This window comes from Parus major, chromosome 9 (genome assembly GCF_001522545.3).
Source record: "Parus major isolate Abel chromosome 9, Parus_major1.1, whole genome shotgun sequence".
Classification (NCBI taxonomy): domain Eukaryota; kingdom Metazoa; phylum Chordata; class Aves; order Passeriformes; family Paridae; genus Parus; species Parus major.
This window is the reverse complement of record NC_031778.1, coordinates 6,299,040-6,321,487: the sequence shown is the minus strand read 5'-3', so window position 1 is coordinate 6,321,487 and position 22,448 is coordinate 6,299,040. Positions and strand designations below refer to the sequence as shown.

General features: G+C 42.4%; 1 protein-coding gene and 2 non-coding genes across 12 annotated transcripts; all 3 read right to left on the bottom strand.

Moving 5' to 3' along the window:
* Positions 1-85: 85 nt before the first annotated feature.
* ATG16L1 (autophagy related 16 like 1) lies at positions 86-22,442 on the bottom strand. Of its 10 annotated transcripts, XR_004498747.1 has the most exons (20): positions 22,304-22,442; positions 21,197-21,290; positions 18,866-18,971; positions 17,341-17,414; positions 16,900-17,151; positions 15,974-16,039; positions 13,656-13,745; positions 12,857-12,913; positions 12,611-12,658; positions 11,810-11,912; positions 9,730-9,835; positions 9,540-9,610; positions 7,997-8,068; positions 5,935-6,055; positions 5,051-5,156; positions 4,389-4,538; positions 4,006-4,053; positions 3,542-3,643; positions 683-817; positions 86-596 (listed from the first exon to the last, which is right to left on the bottom strand). XR_004498747.1 is itself a non-coding variant. In XM_033516748.1 (19 exons), exons 1-19 carry the CDS (start codon positions 22,416-22,418, stop codon positions 763-765), a joined length of 1,836 nt encoding a protein of 611 aa, XP_033372639.1. In that variant the 5' UTR covers positions 22,419-22,442; the 3' UTR covers positions 86-762. The 10 variants fall into 10 exon arrangements, 9 of the variants coding, with proteins under 9 accessions (XP_033372639.1, XP_015492753.1, XP_015492754.1 ...); XM_033516748.1 differs by having other exon boundaries at positions 86-817; XM_015637267.1 differs by lacking the exons at positions 86-596; positions 683-817 and adding an exon at positions 1,669-3,136.
* LOC117244906 lies at positions 8,918-9,180 on the bottom strand. The gene has a single exon (XR_004498833.1).
* LOC117244897 lies at positions 11,329-11,600 on the bottom strand. Its single transcript, XR_004498823.1, has one exon.
* Positions 22,443-22,448: the final 6 nt, after the last annotated feature.

The window sequence follows — 22,448 nt, the reverse complement described above, 5'->3', positions numbered from 1 at the left end:
AATCACTGACATTTGCCTGAATATAGTGGCCAGGGCTACACAAATTACTCAAAAAAATTGAATGACATAACCAACGTTCCTCAGCTTTTTCAGGTTTCCAGCAACATTTTATTAACTGGAGGTGGATTATTTGGAGAAGTTAATCACTACTCTGTCTAATCAGTTCTGGCAAACACAAACCAGCCAGGCTGGAATCACAGAAATTCACATGTGCCTGTGCTGCAGAAGGAAAGTCAGGCCTTTATTGCAGGAAGTAAGGAAGAAACCCCAGAGATGTTCTACTCAGTCACACTTTGCAAAAACACAAGGGAGGAAGCTGGTTTTGTACAAGTTTGTGCTGCAGCCACTGCAGGGTTATTAGTTCTCCAGGGGAGGATGAGCATTTCTGTTGGTACGTGTACCATTGCAAACATCTTCAGGGGATCTTGGAAACAGCTTCTCTGTAACATGTGTTCCTGGTGCACCTTTAATCCAGAGAAAGATGCCCAACCCACCCCCAAATCCACCTGAAGGGCAACTCCACCTCTGGCAGCAAAACTGCTACAGCCACCTCTGGCACTGCAAGTACCTTCATTTGCTCTTCTTCCCTCTGCAGGCTGAAGCAGAAAAGGAGGCAATAAAAGTAATCAAAATTTTGGAAAAAAAGAAAAGCTAAAATAGGTCACTAGAATTTCTTACATACCTTGGTGCTAAGGAACTTCCATCTAAAATGTTTAAGGACTGAGCTAGCTGGCCATTATCCTCCAGCATTATTAACCTTCTTCATAACAGCATCAATGAGCCTAACAAATCCCTTTGGGTAAGATCTGTGTCCACCCTGTAGAAAAACACAAGTGTAGCAGTCTAAATTATAAACATCCTAAACCCATTCTGATCCTCCTCAGCAGAGCCTGCAGTTTTTACTATGCTAATCTCCCAATTATCTTTCATCATGCTGACTTGCTACTTCATGATCTGCTTTCCTGCAGTAACCAAGGTCACCTGGACTCGTGGCAGGTGCCTTTTCAAGGACCATCTGCCACTGCAATAGGCAGAAGAAAAAAATATCTTGCCTTTAGAAAATGTTCAGAATGCCAACTTTTCATTTTTGCTACAGTTCTCACTTCCATGAGCTGGATAAAAGCTTGTTTTCTTATGAAAAAGGAGGGTAGCCAGTGATGGTTATTAGTTATGAAATTTGTACACTGAAAAGCTGAAGACTTTGCTTCATTACTCTGAAGCTGGAACCAGAGTAACCTCTTCAACAGGGTTTTTGTGTTTTTAAAGAAACATGCAACTCCTATTCCCATCTTAAAAACTTGACAAGGTAGCAGTCAGTCTCATAGCAGAAAAAGATGCCTATTTTCAGCAGTGTTTGAAATACAGATCCTGGTTTCCTGAGTTCAGTAGTTTTATCTAAAACATCCAACAATACATCAACCTTTCAAGGACACAGAGGCACTTGTTCAACGAGGAAAGACTACCTTCTGTCTCAAGGCAGGACTACTGAGACAGGGCAAGCCCAGGCTGCACCTGCAGGACATCCAGCCCCAAGCTAAGAGAATTATCCTTTCTCCCCCTCTACACCAAACCCCACAATTCATCCCAAAAATATTTCAGGACCCCCTCTGCACTCATTCCAAACAAGATCTCACACACAGATGCACAAATAAATAAATCAGAGCAGTGTGGGGTTTTAAAAGCAGAACACAGGTTTATTTACAATCAAGTTCTTATGGGCAGCTGAATAAATAACAACTTTGCCCCATATACTCTAATTCCCCTCTGCAGGAAGTGTCTGAATGAAAGGCTGGGTTAGAGGGAGCCTGTCAGAGCAGCTCCCCCAACCCAGCCCCTCCAAAGAACACGCTTCCATAGTAAAACGCTACTGGGAAAGAAGAAAATAAAGTGCAAATAAAAAAGGCAATAAAACGCTGGTGGCTTGTCTTGAGGCCCAGATGATGTGGAAAGGTTTGGCTGGATAAAGATATGCCAGGTAGCTCACACTCAGTCACATCATGGTTTGGGGTGCCAGAACAGGGACAGAGCTAAGACACCGCTCTGTACCACAGAGGGCTCCAGCGCAAATGGGAATATTGCACGTGTGCTCAAGAACGGGGCAAGTGGCCTGGAATTGCCAGCACCAAAACAATGGATTTGGGATTTGATGCCACTGCTCCCCTGTGTACTGACAGCCGCCAGGACAGGACGGATGAACAGAAAAAGGGACCAAACATCTGTATTCCAGGACTGAAGTCACAGGATTACTACATTCCTCATCACTGCAGCACAACTTTTACAACCTCAACAAGCTCAGGTCTCTCCTCACACCCAATAACCAAACTGTGGTAAAAAAAGATTAAAAATCTCCTATTTTGTGATGCCCAAGTTGTTAAAGGGCATTTCAACACAAGGGTGCAGAAGTCCTGAAGAACAGACCGTTGTCTCAAGAACTGATAAACAGAGTACAAATGACAGTGCTGGAGAGCCTGTGCCAGGATCAGAACAGATCCAAACTGAGTTGATGACTCAAAGACAGAGCTGTCAGAGCCATGGAGACTCTTTTTAAAAGCTGTTCCAACACTTCAAACTGCCTATGATGTGTCTCAGGATCTTCTAACCCAGTGCCTGAACTAGGCCACCAGAACAGAACACAGGAGACAGGACATGCTTTAAGTCAGCATACACAATGACTTCTTTCCACCTCAGAAGTGCTGTAGATACATTTGTGTGACAGGATATTTGGCACAGCTGTCTGGTGAGGAATCCCGCTAGTATCATCAGCTCCACATGGTGCATAGATACTGCAAGTAAAGGCATGACTAAGTAGCATTCTCCATCTACAACAGCTAATCCCATTCTGAGTCCAAGTGCCACAGTGCAGTTATGGCCGTGAGAAGTCTCTGACTCAGGCTCCTTTCTCCATTGCTTTAGAGCTTCCCTCTGGAAAGCAAAGCCCATGTGCTTGTCAGTATCCTGACTCTGGATGGATCTGGGCTCGGGTCTCCAAGCTGTGCAGCCATGGACCAGCACCACCACACACAGCCTTTCACTCTCCGTCAGTCAAAACTCAGACCACAGCACAGCCTTGTTTCCTTTGTCCACAGTGACCACATGGGCACCTGCTGGGGACCACGTGACTGCATTGATAGAAGAACTGAAAGGGAAGGCAAGAGTAAGTTCACAAGAAAGCTGAATTCCACAACAGCACTTAGCACTGGAATGAATTACTACAATACTCTTATTCCCAATTTAAAAAAACCCACATTTTCTCACATCTCAAGAGACTTGGGCTTTTAATAAGTCTGAGGGAGGTACAATTTCTTCAAAATGTATTGAATGCACTTTATGAGAATCATATCTCAGTTTAACAAGATAACAACAACAAATCTAATATAATTCAATCTAGAGAATACTGCCATGAATCCACAAAGACTTGGCATATTAATAATTCTCACATGCCAATAAAAGTTGCAAAGCTGTGCAACTCCAACTTTTTGATAGCTCAGCAAGATCCACAACCCAGATCCCCACCCTAGGCTGCATGTCCCACTTCCCTCACCTGTGATGCTTTGCAAGTGTCCTCTCCAATTTCCCAGTAAGCACATTCCAGATGTAGAGGGCCCCATCAGCTGAGCCAGCAGCCACATAGTTACCATCAGGGCTGTGAGATCAGACCAGGTGCAGAGGGCAAAGAACAATTTTCAAGTCAGCAGTTTTCAGTATACATCATCATTCCACCCACAACTTCCTAAGCAAGCAACTTCACATTAAACATTCCTTTAGATTTGTGCTGTCATCTGCTAATACTAAGGTGAAAGCACTTTGAAATCAGAGTATTTCCAAGACACTGGATCAATATTTACAGATACACTCTGGCTTGACCAAGAGGTAACCTTGGACAAATTACAAACTCTGTCCCAGTTCTTCTAGCTGTAACTGGGGACCAGTGCAGCCAAGCATCACGAATCACTCCATTTAGCTGGGGAAAGGTTCATCAGGTATCTTGCTTATGTCTGACCTTACCTGAACACAACTCTTGTCCAGTCAGAGCCACATTTGAATCCCTGGGCACTGGAAAGATAGAATCAGGTAACTGATAACTCATTTATGAGAAGAGATACTTACTAAAGAAAATGTTAAGGATTTCTGCATGGTTCAGAATAAACTCCAGCATCCCTTTATCCCAATTCATGTTGGGATACACCCTCCTCATACACCCTCCTCTCAATGGGACCCTAAGAAATTCTTTGCTGTTCCTAGTCATTCTAGAGAACTTTGCCATGTAGAAAAAAAAAACATGAGGAGACTGCTCTCTTCAACAGAGGTCCTGAAAATCACTCCAGCACTGAGGGTAGCCCACAATACAAGGCCCTAAAATTCAGTGTTCTTGTGAAGAATACACTCACCTGAACGTCTGCTTGACAGCACTGACCCGCAGATCAATGATCTTGAGCAGATCATCACGGGAACAGGTCAGAAGCTCTGTTCGCTCTGGATTCAGGTCCAGAGCCGTGATTCTTCCAAGCAACTCCAGTTCTTTTACTATGCTTTCAGTCCTAAAGACAGAAAGAGAGGAAAAAGGAAGGGGAAAAAAAAAAAAAAAGGAAGGAAAAAGAAAGCAGTGAACTAGGGTCTAGAAGCCAAATGAGTGCATCAAAACTTTTATTCATCCCAGTGGAAGAGCTAGATCCCACCCTGTGGATAGCATTTCCAGCGAACAGTTAAGACACTACTTTCCTCACAACCTCATCCTAGAACAGCACTAATATTTACCAGCACAAAAATATTTACCAGCAAGCAGGCTGTCTTTTCAGAAAATAAATGGTATCCCCCCACAGAAAAACCCAAACAAACAAAAGACGACAACAAAAAAACCCCAGCCCCAACCAAACCTATAATACCAAACAGCATAAAAGTAGGAACAAAAGTATCTTTAATGGCCCTTTGCCACATTTTTAACAGCCTCCCCAGCTGCCAAGCTCAGGAAGAAGAGCTCCCTACTTCAGATTAACCTAACAGCAAACCCATAACCACTCCTACACCATAAGATCTCCTACAATGGTTTTACCTGATGTCCCAGAAACGAATTTTCTTATCAAAATGTCCACTCATTACACACTGCTCAGTGCACACGATGTCATTGCAGCTAGATCCTGCAAAAACTGTTTTTATACCTAAAAAGGAGAAACCAATGGTGACACACTTAAATTCACATTGTCCAAACTGATGAAAACTGAGACAGAAAACAATCCCTAAATGCCCCCCCCATACAGTGGCCACACAGAGCAGTGCCCAAGGAGCAGCACAGGGTAAACTATATTAAAATAATCCCAATTAAGTTTTCAACCTCTCTGCCCTTCTCAATCTCCTTTGCTGGGACTTTAAATGTTCCTATGACAGCTGCTTCATTTCCGCTTCATATTTATCTATGTTTGCAATTCAGGTATCAAGGTAACCTTGAATCTCAAATGCTCTCTCAGTGCAAGCAGGTTTAAGAGCCCACAGTAGGAGAAAAACCAAGGAAATAAGGTATTTCTCTGGAAGAAAAGCCTGGATCCTAGCAATTCCTTCATTTGAGAGGCTGAAATTTTTGGCATGTTTCCCAGAAACCCTTCCATCCACCTCAGGGTTAAAAACTTGGCCTGGCTCCAAGTTTTTAGCGGAAGACTAAAATACCCATCCCCAGACTGGTAAACAAAGAACAATCCCAAAGACAGCTGCTCTCAGTGTAATAGCATTAACAGGGTTTCCTGCACACACAGGATTTCTTATTCCAGGTAACAGGCAGAAAGAATTCAGTTACTTAAAGAGTAACAGAAAATGGGATGACTGTTAGCTTTTTCTATTTTTATACTGGCAAAAAGATTCAATAATTGATCTGACACCAGACTGTCATGAGCATTCAGCAGAAGCACAAAACATGGATGAAAGGCAGAAGTTAGGATTCCTTACAAACTTTGCTGCGGAGATCCCAGAGCTTGAGGGTCCGGTCGTGACTTCCCGAAACAATACGTGCATTGTCCAGCAAGAACTTGGCTGACAGAACTTTACCACTGTGACCTGTCAGGGTGTGCTGGGGACAGGAGATGGACATGGTGAAACTGAGTATTTCCACTTGCTCAAATTGTAATTTGCATGTCTCCTGCATTGCTTGGCAGAAAAAACATCTATTACCGTTAAACAGAAATCGCCACTGAGTAGGACTCTTCATTATCAGAGTCCAGCCTGGAGCTGGGAAACACAAGTCATCTTTTGCTGCAGTTTTTCCAGTTACTCAAGAACCTGCCAGCTCCCTCCTCAACACTCTGCACACCTACATTTCATGGACAGATGGCAACTGCAACACAGCCTTGCAGGACAAGCCAATGACAAGGGGTTAAAGCATGCTGAAAATGGAAATTGTGCCTTGCTGCTTTTATGGAGCCTCTCTGAAGGACACAATAGGGTATCCAGTCTCAACTGTTATTACTTCTTAAAGCCTGAAAGCTGAGACAACCAGGGATTTCAGAAAAACTCCCTACAGCAGCTTCTCTAAACGCAGAGGAAGGCCCTCTGGGGCTGAGAACATGAACCACATTCACTTAGAATTGCTGAACATTTACATACTAAATCACAAAACAGACCGTGAATTACCAAAGTAGGGGTTATGAAAAACAAGAAAAATCTTTGCAGATAGTTAGATTTTTTAAAAAAAAATACTCAATGGAGTATCAAATTACACAAAGCAATCTGGGCTTGGGGAAACACAAAATTAAAGCCTTTAAGAATGGAAAGAAATGGGAGCTAAGTTTGGGAAAAAAACCCAAACCTGATACACAAAACATCATCCCAAAAAGATCACCTTGCCTTAAGAAAGGAACACAAACTCCAACAAGGAGGATCTATCTTCCACTCTGCATCTCTTCTTGCCCTTGCTGCACAAACATCACATACAGGTATCCACATTTAGGCAGGGAATTTTGGCAAAGTTTACAGTGATTTCAGCTTTACTACCTCCTGCTTATGTGCAAGCCATGCAAAGTCCACAGTAATCACACTTGAAACACAGGGCACTATTTCATCTCAGCAAACAATGAATGCACTCCAGGAAGATTATGTGAATGCTTGCAGGTGTAACTAACTTTTTGCAGTGAGTAATCTATGTCTGCTAAACTTGTATTCACTACAGTTCACATTCAAAAGGAGGTTTTGCAGCCAAGGAGAAGGTGCAAAAGAACTGATACTCTTCACTTTCCTGAGATTTGACATCTCCACACTGAGAACTACACAATGAAATAGTGCATCTATTGGTTATAACCAACATTTAAATGTCTAAAGATCTGAACATCAAAATAGCATCTTATGAAAATAAAAAGTTGAGAAAAAGTGTACATAGGAAATGACAATTAAAAAAAAGCTCTGGGAAAGCTGTAAAACTTTTCTTTTGGTCTATCAAAGGATTATTTTCAAATCAGAGACAAGTGTTAGAGAAGAATATGAGTACAAAGTATTTAGGAGGAAAGGAAGAACCTTCCAAAAGACATTGAGGATAATGTCCAACATGTTGAGGCTTGCTGCCTTGGACAGCCAGGCAGAGGGCTCCTTTTCAAGAATGCTGCTCCTGACTTAAAACAAAAGTTCTGCTTTGTTCTCCACAAAGCCCTTTTCAGCAGCCTGTCCTTGGCAAGAGGCTGAAACATCGAGGTGGCTCTCCATAAATCATAAAAGGCATTTAAAGTTCCCCAGAGGGGTACACAAAAGCGTACACAACACTTTACATGGCAAGGCTTTTCTAGAGCAGGGTTGTATTGGGAAAAATACACAGTAACTGGAGCTTCCTGCAAGGCTGCATGAAGATCAACACTGTATTTTAGGTCTTGCTGTGAAGACCTTCAACAGATGAAGAACCTCTCAACAAAAAGAACTATTAAAAGCATCTGTAAATGCCCAACTTAAATTCCCATGTCCCCATTAGACAAAACTGGGAAAACAAGACAGAAACTAATTGTGCACTGTTTTGCCTCACAAGACTCACCCGTAATCGATTGTCATCAACTGTCCAGATTCTGCTGGCAAAGTCATTTGAAGCTGCTAAGAGGTAAGAACCCTGTGAACACAAGATTCCTTTAAAATTCCTTCTGCTAGTCGATATGCAAACCAAATTAAAGTATTTTCAATAAACCATTAAAACCATATTAGTACTATTTTGTCAAAGGAAAAAAGGAATAAAACCAAAACCACAGTAGCAAATGCCAGTATGTAAACCTAATGTAACCTTTCCCAAAGGGCTGTGACACCTGCTTCTCACCAAAATGAGAGGGTTTGTAGAATCATGGCTATAAATTATAACCAGAATAATGTATACCAATTATAACAATAACCAGACCAGAAAAAGGACATTCATCTTTCCTTTTTGCTGCAGTGAGAAAATGTGTTCTAGTTTACCCTTATCTGTTGTAGAGTTGTTTTCCTCTTTTTTCTTTTTTTTTTTTTTCAGAGGAAAAAAGCCCTGCATCATCTACACTCACTGCTTAGAAAGGCCTTAGAGTGGAATTAGCCTGATTCTTACTATTTTCATTAAAATTCTAGCATTTTAAACTAAGATTTCAAAAATTAAATATGCCTGAGGAGAGAGAAGTCTACTTGTTTATGACTTCAGGCTTAGGGCTCCCACAAATCATCCATGATGGAGAATGGCCACCACAAAATTTATGCTTGCATTCCTGTCCATCACAAAAGACTTTCCTGAATCTTTGTAATCCTTTGGCATCTCACCCAGGCAACTCTCACTAAAAATGTGTTCAAACAACTTGCCAAACCTCAGGACTAGCTTCTCCTGCAGATTAACAGCACATCTCTAATGAGCTGGTCAGTGTCCATAAGAAGGATCCTCTTGTGTGTGCATCATAATTCAGCACAAATGGCAGAAATTATATCAGCTTTGTTCTGTGGAAGAGGTCTCAGCAGGAAAGTCAGATCACATGTCCAGTTAGACCAATCCAAGACCCCAAACTCCTTCAAGCAGTATTGTTGGATGCTGATCCCAGTCATGTCTCCGCTGCTCCAGGTGAACATGAGCTGAGTGCATCTCACACTGTCAGCAAACACTCTGCCAGCCACATCATTGCTGTGCTGTGGCTGCGGAGAAACTGCTGGGAGAAGAGGGCATGGAACTGCAAGTCTTGGGATAATCAGACCTTTTACTATTCATCACAGACCTCAGTAAACTACTTATGGAAAATAAACTTCACAGAAATAAAGCCTCAGTGTATTTGCTTCTTCTGTGCTGTTATGCCAGCTTCAGTGGAAAGCTAATTTCTTACTTTAAACAAAAATACATAACAGCCAATGTCTGAGCTGCATGTCATCATCTGAATTGTAAAGCAAGGATCAGAATTACAGACTGCATCTCATCAAATAAAGATCTTTTGTACAGTTTTAACTACTTTCAGCTACTTTCGTGTTTTAACCCATTTCTTAGGTAACTTTTCAATTAGAATGGAAATGATAGTAGAAAACAATATAATTCCATCAATTTATTCCCAATTATGAACAGTGGATACTGCACAGATACTTACAGCACTATCAAATTCTATGCTTGTAATCCCAGCATTACTACCAGAGAGGGAACCTTTGGGCTCACACCTATCTGCACAGAGAAAGATGAACAAAAACTTGAGCAATGGATTAGAACAGAAGCTGACACAAAGTGACCCATAATATGAGTTTATTTAGCATCCCACCATTCCCCAAAGCAGAAAGGTTTACCTCCCAAGACTTCCCAAAGCTTAACCCTCCGGTCCATGCCTCCTGTTGCTAGTAACCGGGAGCCAGGGCTGAACTGCACCGCATTCACCTCCCCATCATGTGCATCCTGAGGAGGGGAAGGAACAGAACAGCCACCCAAAAGAGAATTAGCACACACCCATAACCCACAGATCAGAAAGCTACAGAACTTAAAAGGTTACACAGAATCACAGCTGTGCATCTTTCAGCAGTACATGGGAAATAAAGCCACAAACTCTGCTGTGGCTGGTGGCTGATTCTTATCTGAAGAAAAAACAAAGGCACATCAATAAAAACAGCAGCAAGGACTCAGCAGCCCTAACAAACTAACAAAAGTGTTACAGTGCTTCCTAAGCTTAGACTCTTAAGTCAGGAGAGGGAAAAAACCCAACCTGAGACGACAGGATAAGAAACAGTAACAGATGATGTGCTGTAGAAGTAAAGTAACTTTACATTCCTCCATCTAGAGACAGCCATGGAACATGATCCAATCAGTTCATGCAACCATGGAACAATCAAGTCAGGCTTGAATTAAGCAGGTCTGCTAGGAAACAGCATAGCAGATGCACTGCATTCACTGGGTGTGTTGGTGATTATGCAGTACAAGTATGACAGCACCTGCTTGCAGAGGACTTGGACTTAAGCTGTGCCATCTCTGCAGATGCACTGACCCCCCAGCACCCCTACTTCTCACAGCTTAATGTTCTGAATTCTTGAACTTTTAAAACCTATGAGAATTTTAAGATTCATTCTTTTTTTTAACTCTATTCATTTCACAGCTTTATACTACTTACCCACACAGTATTACCATCACAATCTTAATAATTTTTAAAGTATTTTCAGTAACTGCTCTTTCAAAATCAGCTTTTCTGGAAACTTGTATTTTTACAGAACTTGTTGCTTGAATGTGGTCTGTCAGCTCATATTTAAGGCTAATCACGCTTCAAATCTGATCTTTCTGCAAATACAGAGGAGCCATTCACAACAAAACTGGTGCAAGGCCTTGCCTAGAAGCTATGCCTGGGAATGATTCCTGAAGTGACTACCTTTTCCACCTCCTACTTGCTTCTCCAGAGGTAAGCCCGGCCCACTCTCTGCCAGTCTGCATACCTGCCAAACCCATCACAGAGTCCTAGCTCAGAGAATGCTCTGCCAGACCTAGACATGTCTTGACCCTTAACCTGGGCTCAGAACACTGGAGCTAAAGCCTAGCACCTCCTCCTCTGATGCCCCCTACTCCAGCCAGCTCCAGCTGCCATTTCAATCATGACCTTATTTTCACTTGAGGTGACATTGCTACTCCCTTCACCCACAACTTCCACTACAGAACACAGTAAGAGGGCAGGCAAGAATACGTGTGCTTCCTTGCTGCAGTGAGCCACACTGATACTCTCGATGAAGAAAATAAGTCATTTAATATCCATGAAAAATCCACATCCAGCTCTGGAGTGCCCAAGAAAGCTCCAGAAGCATGTTCAAACAAGCAGCTGCATTACAGGACAACTTGCTTTCAGTCACAAGACAATAACCCTGCACAGAAAATTAAGTTTGGCTTTGTGAGGCCAAAGTACACATAAAGGAGGTCTCAGTTTGAAAACCTTTGATCATGCACAGCAAATGAGGACACCCCATCACCTTGAGCTCCACTTCACCAGGTATGTTGGATTACATTTGGTGCCACAACTCCCTTAACTGTGGAGAACTGGAACTGAATTAATCCCAAACTGTCAGCAGTCTCTTCCTCAATCACAGCTCTACTATGGCATGATAGAATAAGAGACTGCTGGGAGCCAAGGGGGCAATGGGGTGGAATTTCCCTGTGCCCTCAGAAAACTTCTTTCTCATCATTGACCTCAGAGTAAGATAGACATCGAGCACGCTGGCTTTGAGAAACATTTAGGATAAGAATTAAACAGAATGAATGCTTCTACCAAACCAAGAATTCCTTCCTGTTCAGCAGTGCTAATAGAAAGTCTCAGGATATAAGTTCCCACATAGAGGATTCTCTTCCTCCAAAACCAGAACAAAGAATGGCAGAGCAAAGAATTCCTTCTGTACTCACAAAGACACATATGGCAGTAGTGGGCACTCTCACTTCTTTACTGGCACCTGGATGTGGCTCTGCATTATCCTGGGGTGCAGGGAATGAGGACACAGAACGCCTCCTGAGATGAGACAAAGCAGAGACATTTTAAAATGAGAAATGAACACTGTTTCTCTTGAGTTCATCCTGATCTGTAACTGTAAATTAACTACTCTGTACAGAAAGTAAAAAATGAAGGAAGGTGCTTTTAATGTCTTTTTTTTATCCCACCTTTCAAAAATTACATTTGTTATGTAACACTATATTCACTTGTGGCCTTAGATATTTCACAGTTCACCACATAAGTTACCTTAACTGATTACTGACCTCATTTTGGAGCAGTGTTTTAATGTTTTCAATAGGAAGAGAAACATGGGACTGGCAGCAGCTGCATCTTTGTATCTAGGAAGACTTAATACCATTTCAGCACTACATACCACACAGCAAAATTCTCTGTTCCAAAGTTTGGGCTGCTCCATTTAAGCAAAGACATCCACCTACTGCAGAGCTGAACTTAGAAGGACAGGCTCTGCTCTGGATACTAAGCACAGAGCCCAATGACTTATTTTAAATAACCCTACTGAAAGAGCAAAGTGCAGTGGAAAGTAAGAGCAAACCCCATGTATTCTCCCACATATAGGGGCTCATTGCCTCTCTCACTGTAGATAGTTCCTAACCAGTTATCAACTGCAGAATCTAATCAGCACAACGCAGCTGGGTTCCATGTTACTTCAATGGAATACAATCACATGCTGGACTAAGAGTGGATAATGTTTTCACCTGGCAGTATCAGAAGACTGATGTCCCAAAAGGGGAGACTCAGACAGACTGGAGGGAAAGGTCAGAGGTCAGCACACGGCAAGATGGAAGAAACAGGAAGTTGAGGAGAACAAAAAAGAAAAAAAAAGAAAGGCAGAAGCTAGAAGGAAGACTGAAAATAATTGTTTGCATTCCCTGCATCACCAAGATTTTGGTGTACATTGAAACCAATAAACAAAACAAGGAGGTGAAAGTTTTCTAACCTACCCAAAGATATTAGTGATAGAGTCCAGAAGGCCTCCAGCTGGCTGGGAGAGTCGCTTACTGAAGGAGGGGAGGACAGGTTTAAACCTTGTGAATAGCTTCTCCACATAAAGATCAATACAAACACATTTCATAGCAACATGTCTCTGGAAAGATTCCCTCCCCTCAGACCCAGCCCAGAGACAGAGAGCACCAAGACAGGCATCAGTGCAAAAGTCATCAGTAACTACAACTAGGAACACATTTTGTGGGTGAAATTTCCTCATGCCCCTCAACCTCACCCTGTGAATTGCTGGGTTTAGATAGAACAGTCTGCCAAGTCTGAAGTTTCAATCAAATTAATCCATGATCTCACGTAACTACCTCTTACTTTCCACTCACTGCTATTTTAGAGAAAGAACAAGATGCATTTAATCTAGGTGAAGATTATTTTCAGCATTTCAGATAAACCCAGCTATTTCCAAAGTCGTATTGATATCTTGTAGAGTAATTGAGGCATAAAACAACAAGCATTGTAATAGCCATGATACTAACTAGTTTTTAAACATTTGTTTTAAAGATTAAACAAAGATTTTTCAGGCACTAGAGTAACTTAGTTAAAACAGCAAAGGAAAACCAGCACATCTAAAGCATGGCAACAGAGAACACAGCACGTGAGTTTCCTACTGCTCTGGTAGTAGCACTAAACTGTGTTTCACCTAAAGGCAACTAGAAACCTAAGTTACATTCCCAACACTGTTCCAGCTCTACTATGCCCCTTGTCCTTCCTCAGTGACATGACAAGAATCTCTTGGTCACAAACCTGGACGTCCGGCTGACAGCTCGCACTGGAGAGGTTTCCTCAGCTGTGTCAGAGGTTTCATCTGCAAGCACTTCGATATCATCATCCCTGCTGAAGTGAGAGAAAACACCTCCTTTTCAATCAGCCACTGACAGCATGAACTGACAGGATGGCACTGTTCCAGGGCCTGTCAGTGTCCATGCCCAATGCAACACAGGTTTATAACAACAACAACGCAACGCACAGGTACATCCAGATAACAAATTCTGATGCAACTGCCACTGCCAGAGATGTAACTCAACACACAGTGTCTGAAAACAGATATAGACAGCAACTAAATTCCATTTTTTCTTTCCAGCTGCCAATTCCACTTCACTGACAGCAGGGCTGGATTTCCACATCCCCGTTTCTGCCTTCAGACCTCCTTTTCAGATTCTCTTTACTACAGGCATCCTATTTCAACCTCTAGCACTAACTACATACAGCATTGTAACAACCTACCACACCTGAGCAAGGCTAAACTACAGGGTGAATGATATTTGCTGGAACAGTTACAGAACAACAAAAACATGAGTTACTGATACACCAAGTATAGGTGATATCAGTACCTCTTTTATGTGTTTCAAAACAAGCAAGTGTTAAAAAAAGCACAAGAGGCTGACTAAATTTTCCTGCTTCACCTACACTAGACACCCTGATACTTTTTACACTGTTGTACTTCAGGTGCTGCACCACTAAGTGTGAGAGCTGTTTTTGTTCACTCCATTGAAGTGTTGGCAGTGAACTGAACACAAGTGTGAGGCTCCAACCCATGTACAATAAATTAACCCTGCTAAATTACTCAGCTAATGCTGAAGATTTTCCCCCATTAGTCACCATAGACTCTATGTTTTTTTTTATCTTCAGTGATAATTTTTTCTCCACTGCTGATTTTGCAGGACACGCTTTTTTTAAACACATTTTACTAACTTAATGCTATTTGACTGAAGAGAATTTTAAGTTCAGTATTTAAATAATCAATTTGTGCAATTAGATAACACTCAGCTGCAAAAGCATTTAAAAGGATGAAATCATTTGTAATCCCACATTTCAGAGTATAGCTACACTTTCAATTCTAAGATTTTGGAGGAGAGTATACATGAAAAGACAATGGAAAATATATTCATTGATTGAATGTATCAGGCTGGTGTTTCAATAAAATACTATCAAATTCTGCCAATATTTAGTTTAAAAATCTAAAAAAAGAATCTAAAGTTTCTGCTATTAAAACTATGTGTAGCTAAAGAACTTTCCATGTTTAGTTATATTTTTAAGTAAATATAAACAGCCCTGAAATGGTGCAGTTATTCCCTTCAGTAAGCAGCACATTTACACAACACAAACCCTCTCAAATTATAAAATCATGAAGGAATCAAAGCCATCTCTGAAGCAGAGTTTAAATAGTATACAGAAGCAATTATGCTGTAGGGTGTCTCATACTCCCTTTCCACCTGCCCTTCCTCCCTCTCCCAGCCTTTCACACAGCACCCCCCTTCCAGAGGGATGCACTGCTTCTGTCCTTCACAAGGGCTTGCGGCACAGCACTCAGTGTGACTCTGTGATGTGAGCATAAAGAGAAAAGATCTTCAGAAAAAGCCTGCAGGCTGCTCTGGCACCACTCAGCAGGGCTCAGGGAGAGCATCAGATGCAGCTGTTCTGGACTGGGAAAACACAAACACCCTGATCAGCCCAGCTCAGTGCACCCACAGCTCCTACTGCCCACTTCAGCCACCTGATCCAACAGCACCCAGAGCCAAACACAGCAGGGCAAAAACAAGGCACCAGAGGGATTCTCTTCAGCTTACCAGGTAGAGTACTCCACTGTTTTCCCTGAAACAACAAATCCCTGCCAGTATGGAAGCCATGTATTTTCACCCAGCTTAATTCACTCAGTACCTGATCCTACAGGAAATCCTTGAGCATATTTGTAGTCTAACATTTTAAAATCTAGGCATCTCCAGAGTAATTGTTTCATGACTGCACTATTTCATGAAAAACTATCTTGAAAGACCAAAGGTACATACCTCAGCATAAAAACATTTCTTATAACAACATCTATTAACCATATGAACCATTCCTGGGACTTTCTGTCCAAGCATCTATTTTCAGTCCTAAAAGAGCTCCTTCTTCTGTAAATTCAGGCAGAGAGAGTTACAGCACATTTCTGACTTGACACATGAAGTTCAAACACTCCTCTACCTCACCCAATTCAGGAATATCAAAGATACCATTTATCATGCATCTGCATAAACCTGAGGCATAAACTGATGAAAGAGACTCTATAAATCAAGACTGCTTACGGCTCAACAGGCAAGGGCTCTTTGGCAGCTTCTGCCAGCTCCTTCTGCAGCCTGGCCTGGCGTCTCCTAAAAAAGAGAACCCAAGGTTATTAAAAAACAAAAACAACATTTCCTTAATCCCATTCCAAAGGCTACCCTGTACAGTTTTGATGGGCTTCATAAAATTAAAAAAAAAATCAGTCCCCTGCTTTAATTTTATCCCACCTTTTAAGATACTCTGAGCAGGAGAGGCAGTTTTACTGTGAGTAGCAAAGGACAAGATCCCTCCAGTAAGACAATGAGGCAAAGTGAACCTAAGGCCATTTATGATCCATATGAATATGCATTAGCTTGGAGGGCAAGAATGTGCCAAATTAACGATTATGTTAGTGAAGCTAATACAAAACTGCCAGCTACTGTAAGACTTGTAATATAGGTCAGTCTCCAGGTACCATTAGCTGGCAAGTAAGCTGAAACAATTTAGAAGAAAAATTACTTTGCAAGGAAAAACAGCCATACAAACTACTTCTGCAATAAGTTTTACATAGCTCAGTCTCATGGCAGATGCTCATTCTAGAGGAATGCAAAATACACTGGAGTTAGTAAAGTCAAAAAAGGATAAAACTAGGAGCAGTATAAGATGCAATATCAACAAGAGAAGTCCAAATCTAACACTAACAAAACCCCATAGTTTCTTTCTGATTTATGATCTTCAGCACACAATTATATGTTCCTGAAGAAACAAAAGAATATGTTTTATTCATTTAAAAGACAGGAATGTTTTCATGAAGTGTCAGTCTGTGCTGGCTGGAAAAAGAAAGTTCTGGACTCTCACTGTGATGTGCAAGAACAGAGATTTCAGAGCTCAAAACTAAATCTGGTTTTATCCTATGCACTCATAATCGAAAAATGTATCAGTTTTATCAAACAGAGGTCATGTATCTCACCTTGAATCCTTTTCATTTTCTGCATTCAAACGATTGGCTTCTTGTGCTTTCTCTGCCATCCAACGTGAGACTAGCTCCTGGTTGTCTTCAGTAGTTTTCCTTAACTTCTCCTCCAAGGCATTGAAGGTGATCTGGAGAGCATCATATTCATCTTTCAGTGTCTGATTAGCTCGCTCAAGATCCTGCAGTTTGCTACGCAATTCTTGGCACTCTGTTTCCAGTTCAGAAATCTTTTGCAAATACTCTGCAATCCTGGAATGGCAACAAAACATAAAAAACCATGAGGACCTCCTTTGGGACCTGTGCCATCTTCCTTGTGTTGTTTGCACAATGCCTCACAAAGGCATTTTTAGCCCTGGGCTAAGACTCCTAGAGAATATTATAACTGCAATAAAGAACTCCATCAGAAGTATGGTCACAGACAAAACAGTTCTTACTCACTTGGCTTCGTTCATCTGCATCTCTTTGTCCTTCTGCTGCATTTGGTTGTTCAGATCGATTACAGACTGGGCCAGCTGGGGAGAGGAGAAAATTGCATTACAAATTGCAGGGATGTCAGTGGATAATGCACTTAGCACCCTTCTGTGCAAGCACAGACTAATCTAGCATTAAAAGCATGGATCACACATTTCAGACCTTTTTTACCCTAGCTTTCTATGCAGATCTGCTACCCAGGTCATTAACTCTGAGAATCCACTTTCAAAAATGAATTGTCAAAAAGCTGCTGTCCTTTGATGTCTCTCTCTGTTCCCTCAAAAAGTTTCACTAATAGTCAGATCTAACAGAATGTATACTGGAAGAAATTTTAGTACTGGAAAAATCAATACAGAAACTAAAAAACTCTGAAGTGAACAACAAATGAGTACTGAAAACCAAGAAACAAATCGTCCTGTTATGCCAGAATAGCCATTTCAGGAGACACACAGCTCATACTGTGAACACAGGTACCACCAAAAGTTTTCTCACAGAGAAAGTTGCTGGTGGAGGGCCTGCAGAGCACAGGGGACAGAGAGGCAGAGGCCAATGCTGCTGAGCTGCAGCTGCCAGCTCCTAGCTTACCCAGGAGCACAGCCTCAGCTGCCGAGAAAAAAGGAAGACTGATTTTTGGGAAGAGTGCCTGACTGTGTAAGTGGTTTTGGGACACCAGGTTGGGACTAAAGAAAATACTGTGAGTGCCCTGACCACTTGGTGCACACCTTGGATAGAAAACCATCTCCTCTTTAGAAAGTTTAGAATTGTTGATACTGGAGCTCCTCCACACCTCCAGTGAGGTGTGATCAAAGGGGCATGTTATTATCTTCCAGGCCATCACACCTTTTCCCCATGAAAGTATACAGTCCCATTCAGTTTCCAGACTCATTCAGTCCACTGCTGTACTTGTAAAAACCCAATTCTGCTGCTGAAATTCCTTATGTCCTTGTCAAAATAAAAACCTAAAACACAAACCCAAGACCCCCTAGCTTTTCCTTTCTTCCAGGCCCAAGTATCATCATTACAGAACTCCTGGCCTCTGAACCAGAACTGTTTTCAGACTAGCACCGTGGCTCTTTCAACCTTGACTGGTGCTTTTTTACTCTGTCCACTGCCACAGAAGTGGTGCTGCAAAGTGAGGCCAGTGAAACCAAACACCCTATACACCACTCATTCTCTTTTCTAGTTATTAGTGGTCATATACAGCTGTGCAGCCCAGATCAGTTCCCCCTCCTCCAATATAACTAAAAACCTATTTGTGAAGCAGAAAATTCAGCACTTAAAAATCATGCTGTGCTGACAATGTAAGCTCTGATCTCCTGGTGACTGTATTACAGACCAGCCCATCTCTGGTTGATTTTAGTCATCAAGAACTGGGGAAGTTAAAAAAAACCCCTCTAGATGAAAGGACAAAAAAAATGAGCCTGGTATAATCATGGTCAGGTTCCCAAAAGGCCACATATGGACCACAGAGAACATACTAAGACTTTCCAACCTCTCCACGCTTCTTGTGCAGCTCAGTCAGCTCCTCTTGGTGCTTTATCTTCAGCTGGGCCAGTTCCTGCAGCTGAGCGTCATTCCATGTGCTATCATGTCCTGGGCTGCAATTGGACAAAGAACAAGAAATGTCCCAAACTAGAATCCAGTTGTTTCTGTGCCTTTACCAGGGTCCAGATATTGCCTCCCTTGGATGCTCTGTACACCAGGGACACAGCTGATTTGTAATAAACCAAGCCACAGTTGGCTTTATACACCATGCACTCTTCACCAGCCAAAAGGCCATCACACAGTAATGGAAAGTTACATCTTCTGAGGATCAGATTCACTTTTTGTACATTTCTAAACTAGAATTCAAACTCCAACAGAAGATGACTACCCTTTGTTTAAATTTGCAGGAAGATGACTGAGTCTTAGAAGTACACTCTCTAAATTCTGGAACAATTACAAATATTTTACCACCCTGGTTTGTTCTGGAGGGAGCTGGTGGACCTTGAAGATGCAAGATGTCTGGAGAGGGTACAGAACCAAAAGCCAGGAAACCAATGGACTATTCCCAGACCCTTGAGTTTACAGTCCCAGGTGTGACAAGTCACTTCTCCATTGGTCTGACTATACTCTTTCTGTGTGTAAGTTTTGAAGTGGTTATTAATTGTGTTTTTAAACACTATTACTGTGAGATAACCTTGAATTTTTATATATCAGAACATTTATATCAGCCTCTGCCTGAAACAACTATAGAGTGTATAGAGTATAACATTTATCAGTCATGTCTCTGAAAGCAGAAGCAGGAACACACACAGCTTTTTTAAAAGCATATACACACACACATACTCTGAGCAGATTATCACCTATATTTTGAATTACAGCTTTTTAAAAAAAAATCATAATTTTATCTTCAACATCGTTATGTCAGACAAACAGAACAAGGAAATTACATCCATTTCTCCAGTCATTTTGTGTTGTAGTAGTCCAGGGGGAAACAAATAATCCATCCAAATGCCTCACAGTGGTATCAGTAACTTAATGCTCTTCTCAATAAACAACCAACCAACCCCTCACTGAACTAATGCTGCACTAACTCCATTTAAAAAAAAAAAAAAGTGTACAAATAGACAGGAAGCTAAGTCCTGTGGTAATATCCAACACATCCCATAACTCCAGCCAAGCATACCTCTATAGCCAGAACTAGATACTACTCCCTGGCCTTGAGGGAAGTAAAAAAACTTTCCCTCAGCTATCTAGGATTAGAAAAATAATTCTGTTTCAAAAACTCGTAATATATTAAGTATAGTATCAGAGTTCAGCTGAGTATTTACTTTCAGATGCTGCTTCTGTGCCTCTCTTCTCATTCACATTTAGTCCAGCCTCATCTCTTAGACTTGGCATTCAGACAGAACACAATTCCCATAAACTGAAATGGTTCAAGACAACTGAAGCCATCAGAAAGCTTTTGGGAACTTCCACATCGTTATTAACTCCAGCCTGCTGGAGTTTTGCCTGCAATTCCTGTAAACCCAGGAGTTCCTCCTTCTCTGCCATATCGATTTGTTTTGTATCCCAGATGGACATGCTCATACAGTTTCCTGCTGTAGGCTTTGGTTTCAGGGCAGAGCAAAAAGAATCTCAACAGAGGAAGCAATTCTCACAAAAGAAGGAATTCTGAGCTCCTTGTCCCTGCCTTCTCTTCAGGTACACTGAGGGCAGAGCCAGCCAGCCCTGTGGAACAGACAGGCTGTCCAAAGGACAATTCTGGCACATGGGTTTGCTGTGCAGTCAAACGCCAGCAGAACCAGCAGCACAACCCCTGCCTTCAGCACCAGAGTGCTACTCCCAGGTTAGAGAGGAAGCTTCCCAAGAAATCCTACTAAAAAGCAGGCACAAAACACCTTCCTTTTGGCATCTGGTGCTTACTTAGGATTGACACTTCATAATCATGATTTTTTTCTGTTCTCCCCTTTCATGTGATGACACAGACTGAAAAACACTAGCCATTAAATCATCCCATATTCATTAGGAAGAGCAGGTAAACACTGTAAGCATTACAAGGCAAACAGACTAGGAGCAGCAGCTCACTGTGGTCCACCTCTGTTCCATGAGTTTTCCCAAACTCGGCTAGACCTTTCTGTGCTACATATTTTAAACATACTGTAACTTTACCACAGGCTTAGACACAGCTGTAAGTTACATTTAGTCCAACAGAATTTCAGTTTGCTGTGTGCCAAGTCACTGTAGGGATCCTGGAGCTGTTTGTGTGAGGCATCAAACAGTGATTTAGGTTACAAGGTGCTCAACAGACAGCTGCTGACTAAAAAGGAGTGTCACATACCTGATCTCATGTCTGCTCTGCATGTCATATTTTTCTGCTTGAAGCTTATCAGCCAGCACTGCATGAAGGTCTGACTTCTCCAGTAGCTTGTTATCTGCAGAGGCAAAAAGTGCACTTTAGACAACAAGAAAGAAAATCCAGATTCCCATCTTCTGCCTACATGACTAGCTGTGATCTAGTCCCTTTAATTACCCTGACACAGCCAAATGCTAATGAGCCTCCACCACATCAGTGTGTTCTCCTTCCTCTTTGATCTCAAGAGGTTAAGGCAACATCCACCTACAACCCGAGGAACTCCTCATTAATCCAGATGCTGTGTGGGACTGGTCTCATGAAAGCTTAATAGGGACAGGGACTACTCAGGTGCATTGCAATCTGCTAAAACAGAGAGAGTTCAAAGTTCAGACTCTTTACAGGTCCTGAAAGGACAGCAAGCAGAAGAACAGGCCTGGCAGAGAGGCCAAACCCAGCTCTGCCATTTGCTTTCCCCCACAGTTTATGGGACCCCCCTTCAATCCTGACACAGCTGAGGCAGGAGAGGGGCGGGCAGGAAAACCCTAAACAGAGAGTGCTGGCCCCTGGATAGCTCCAAATTTTACAAAAGACCATGAGCAGGGTCAATAGCACCATTGTTCTCGATTCCACAAGCAACTGGGCGGGTATTGTGCAGACAATTCAGACATTCAATCACTGCCCAGAGCACAAAGCGCTTCAGCCTCTGAGGGAACTGAAACAACTACATAATTTCCTCGATAATGCAGAAATTCCATCTTTCCTGTTATTACAGACACGTCCCAAACAGTCCCGTGAGAACGGCTCGGGCGAGGCCAGGGACCCTGAGCCACCACGGCTTTCCCACTTTTGAAGAGGAATTCGAGAATGATTCGGGCTGGAAGGGAGCACAGTGGGTCACCAGATCCCACCTCCCTGCTCGAGCAGGGTAATCACATAGCACACGGCACCGGAGAGAATCCCGTTCTGGAATATCCCCAGAGAGGAAGACTCCACACCCTCCCCACTGAGCAGTCTCCCTGCAGATACTGATGGGCATCGGTGAGGGAGAAGATAAAAGCCACTTCGGCCGCGCCCCCGCCGGGCCCCGCTTACACTGGGCGATGATCTCCTCGAAAGCCTGCCGCTGCAACCGGTCCCGCCGCCGCAGCTCCTCTGCGATGTGCCGCTTCCATGGGGGGAAGCCGGCAGCGCGCAGCCCCGACGCCATCTCCGCGGCAGGCTGGGGCGGAGAGGGCCG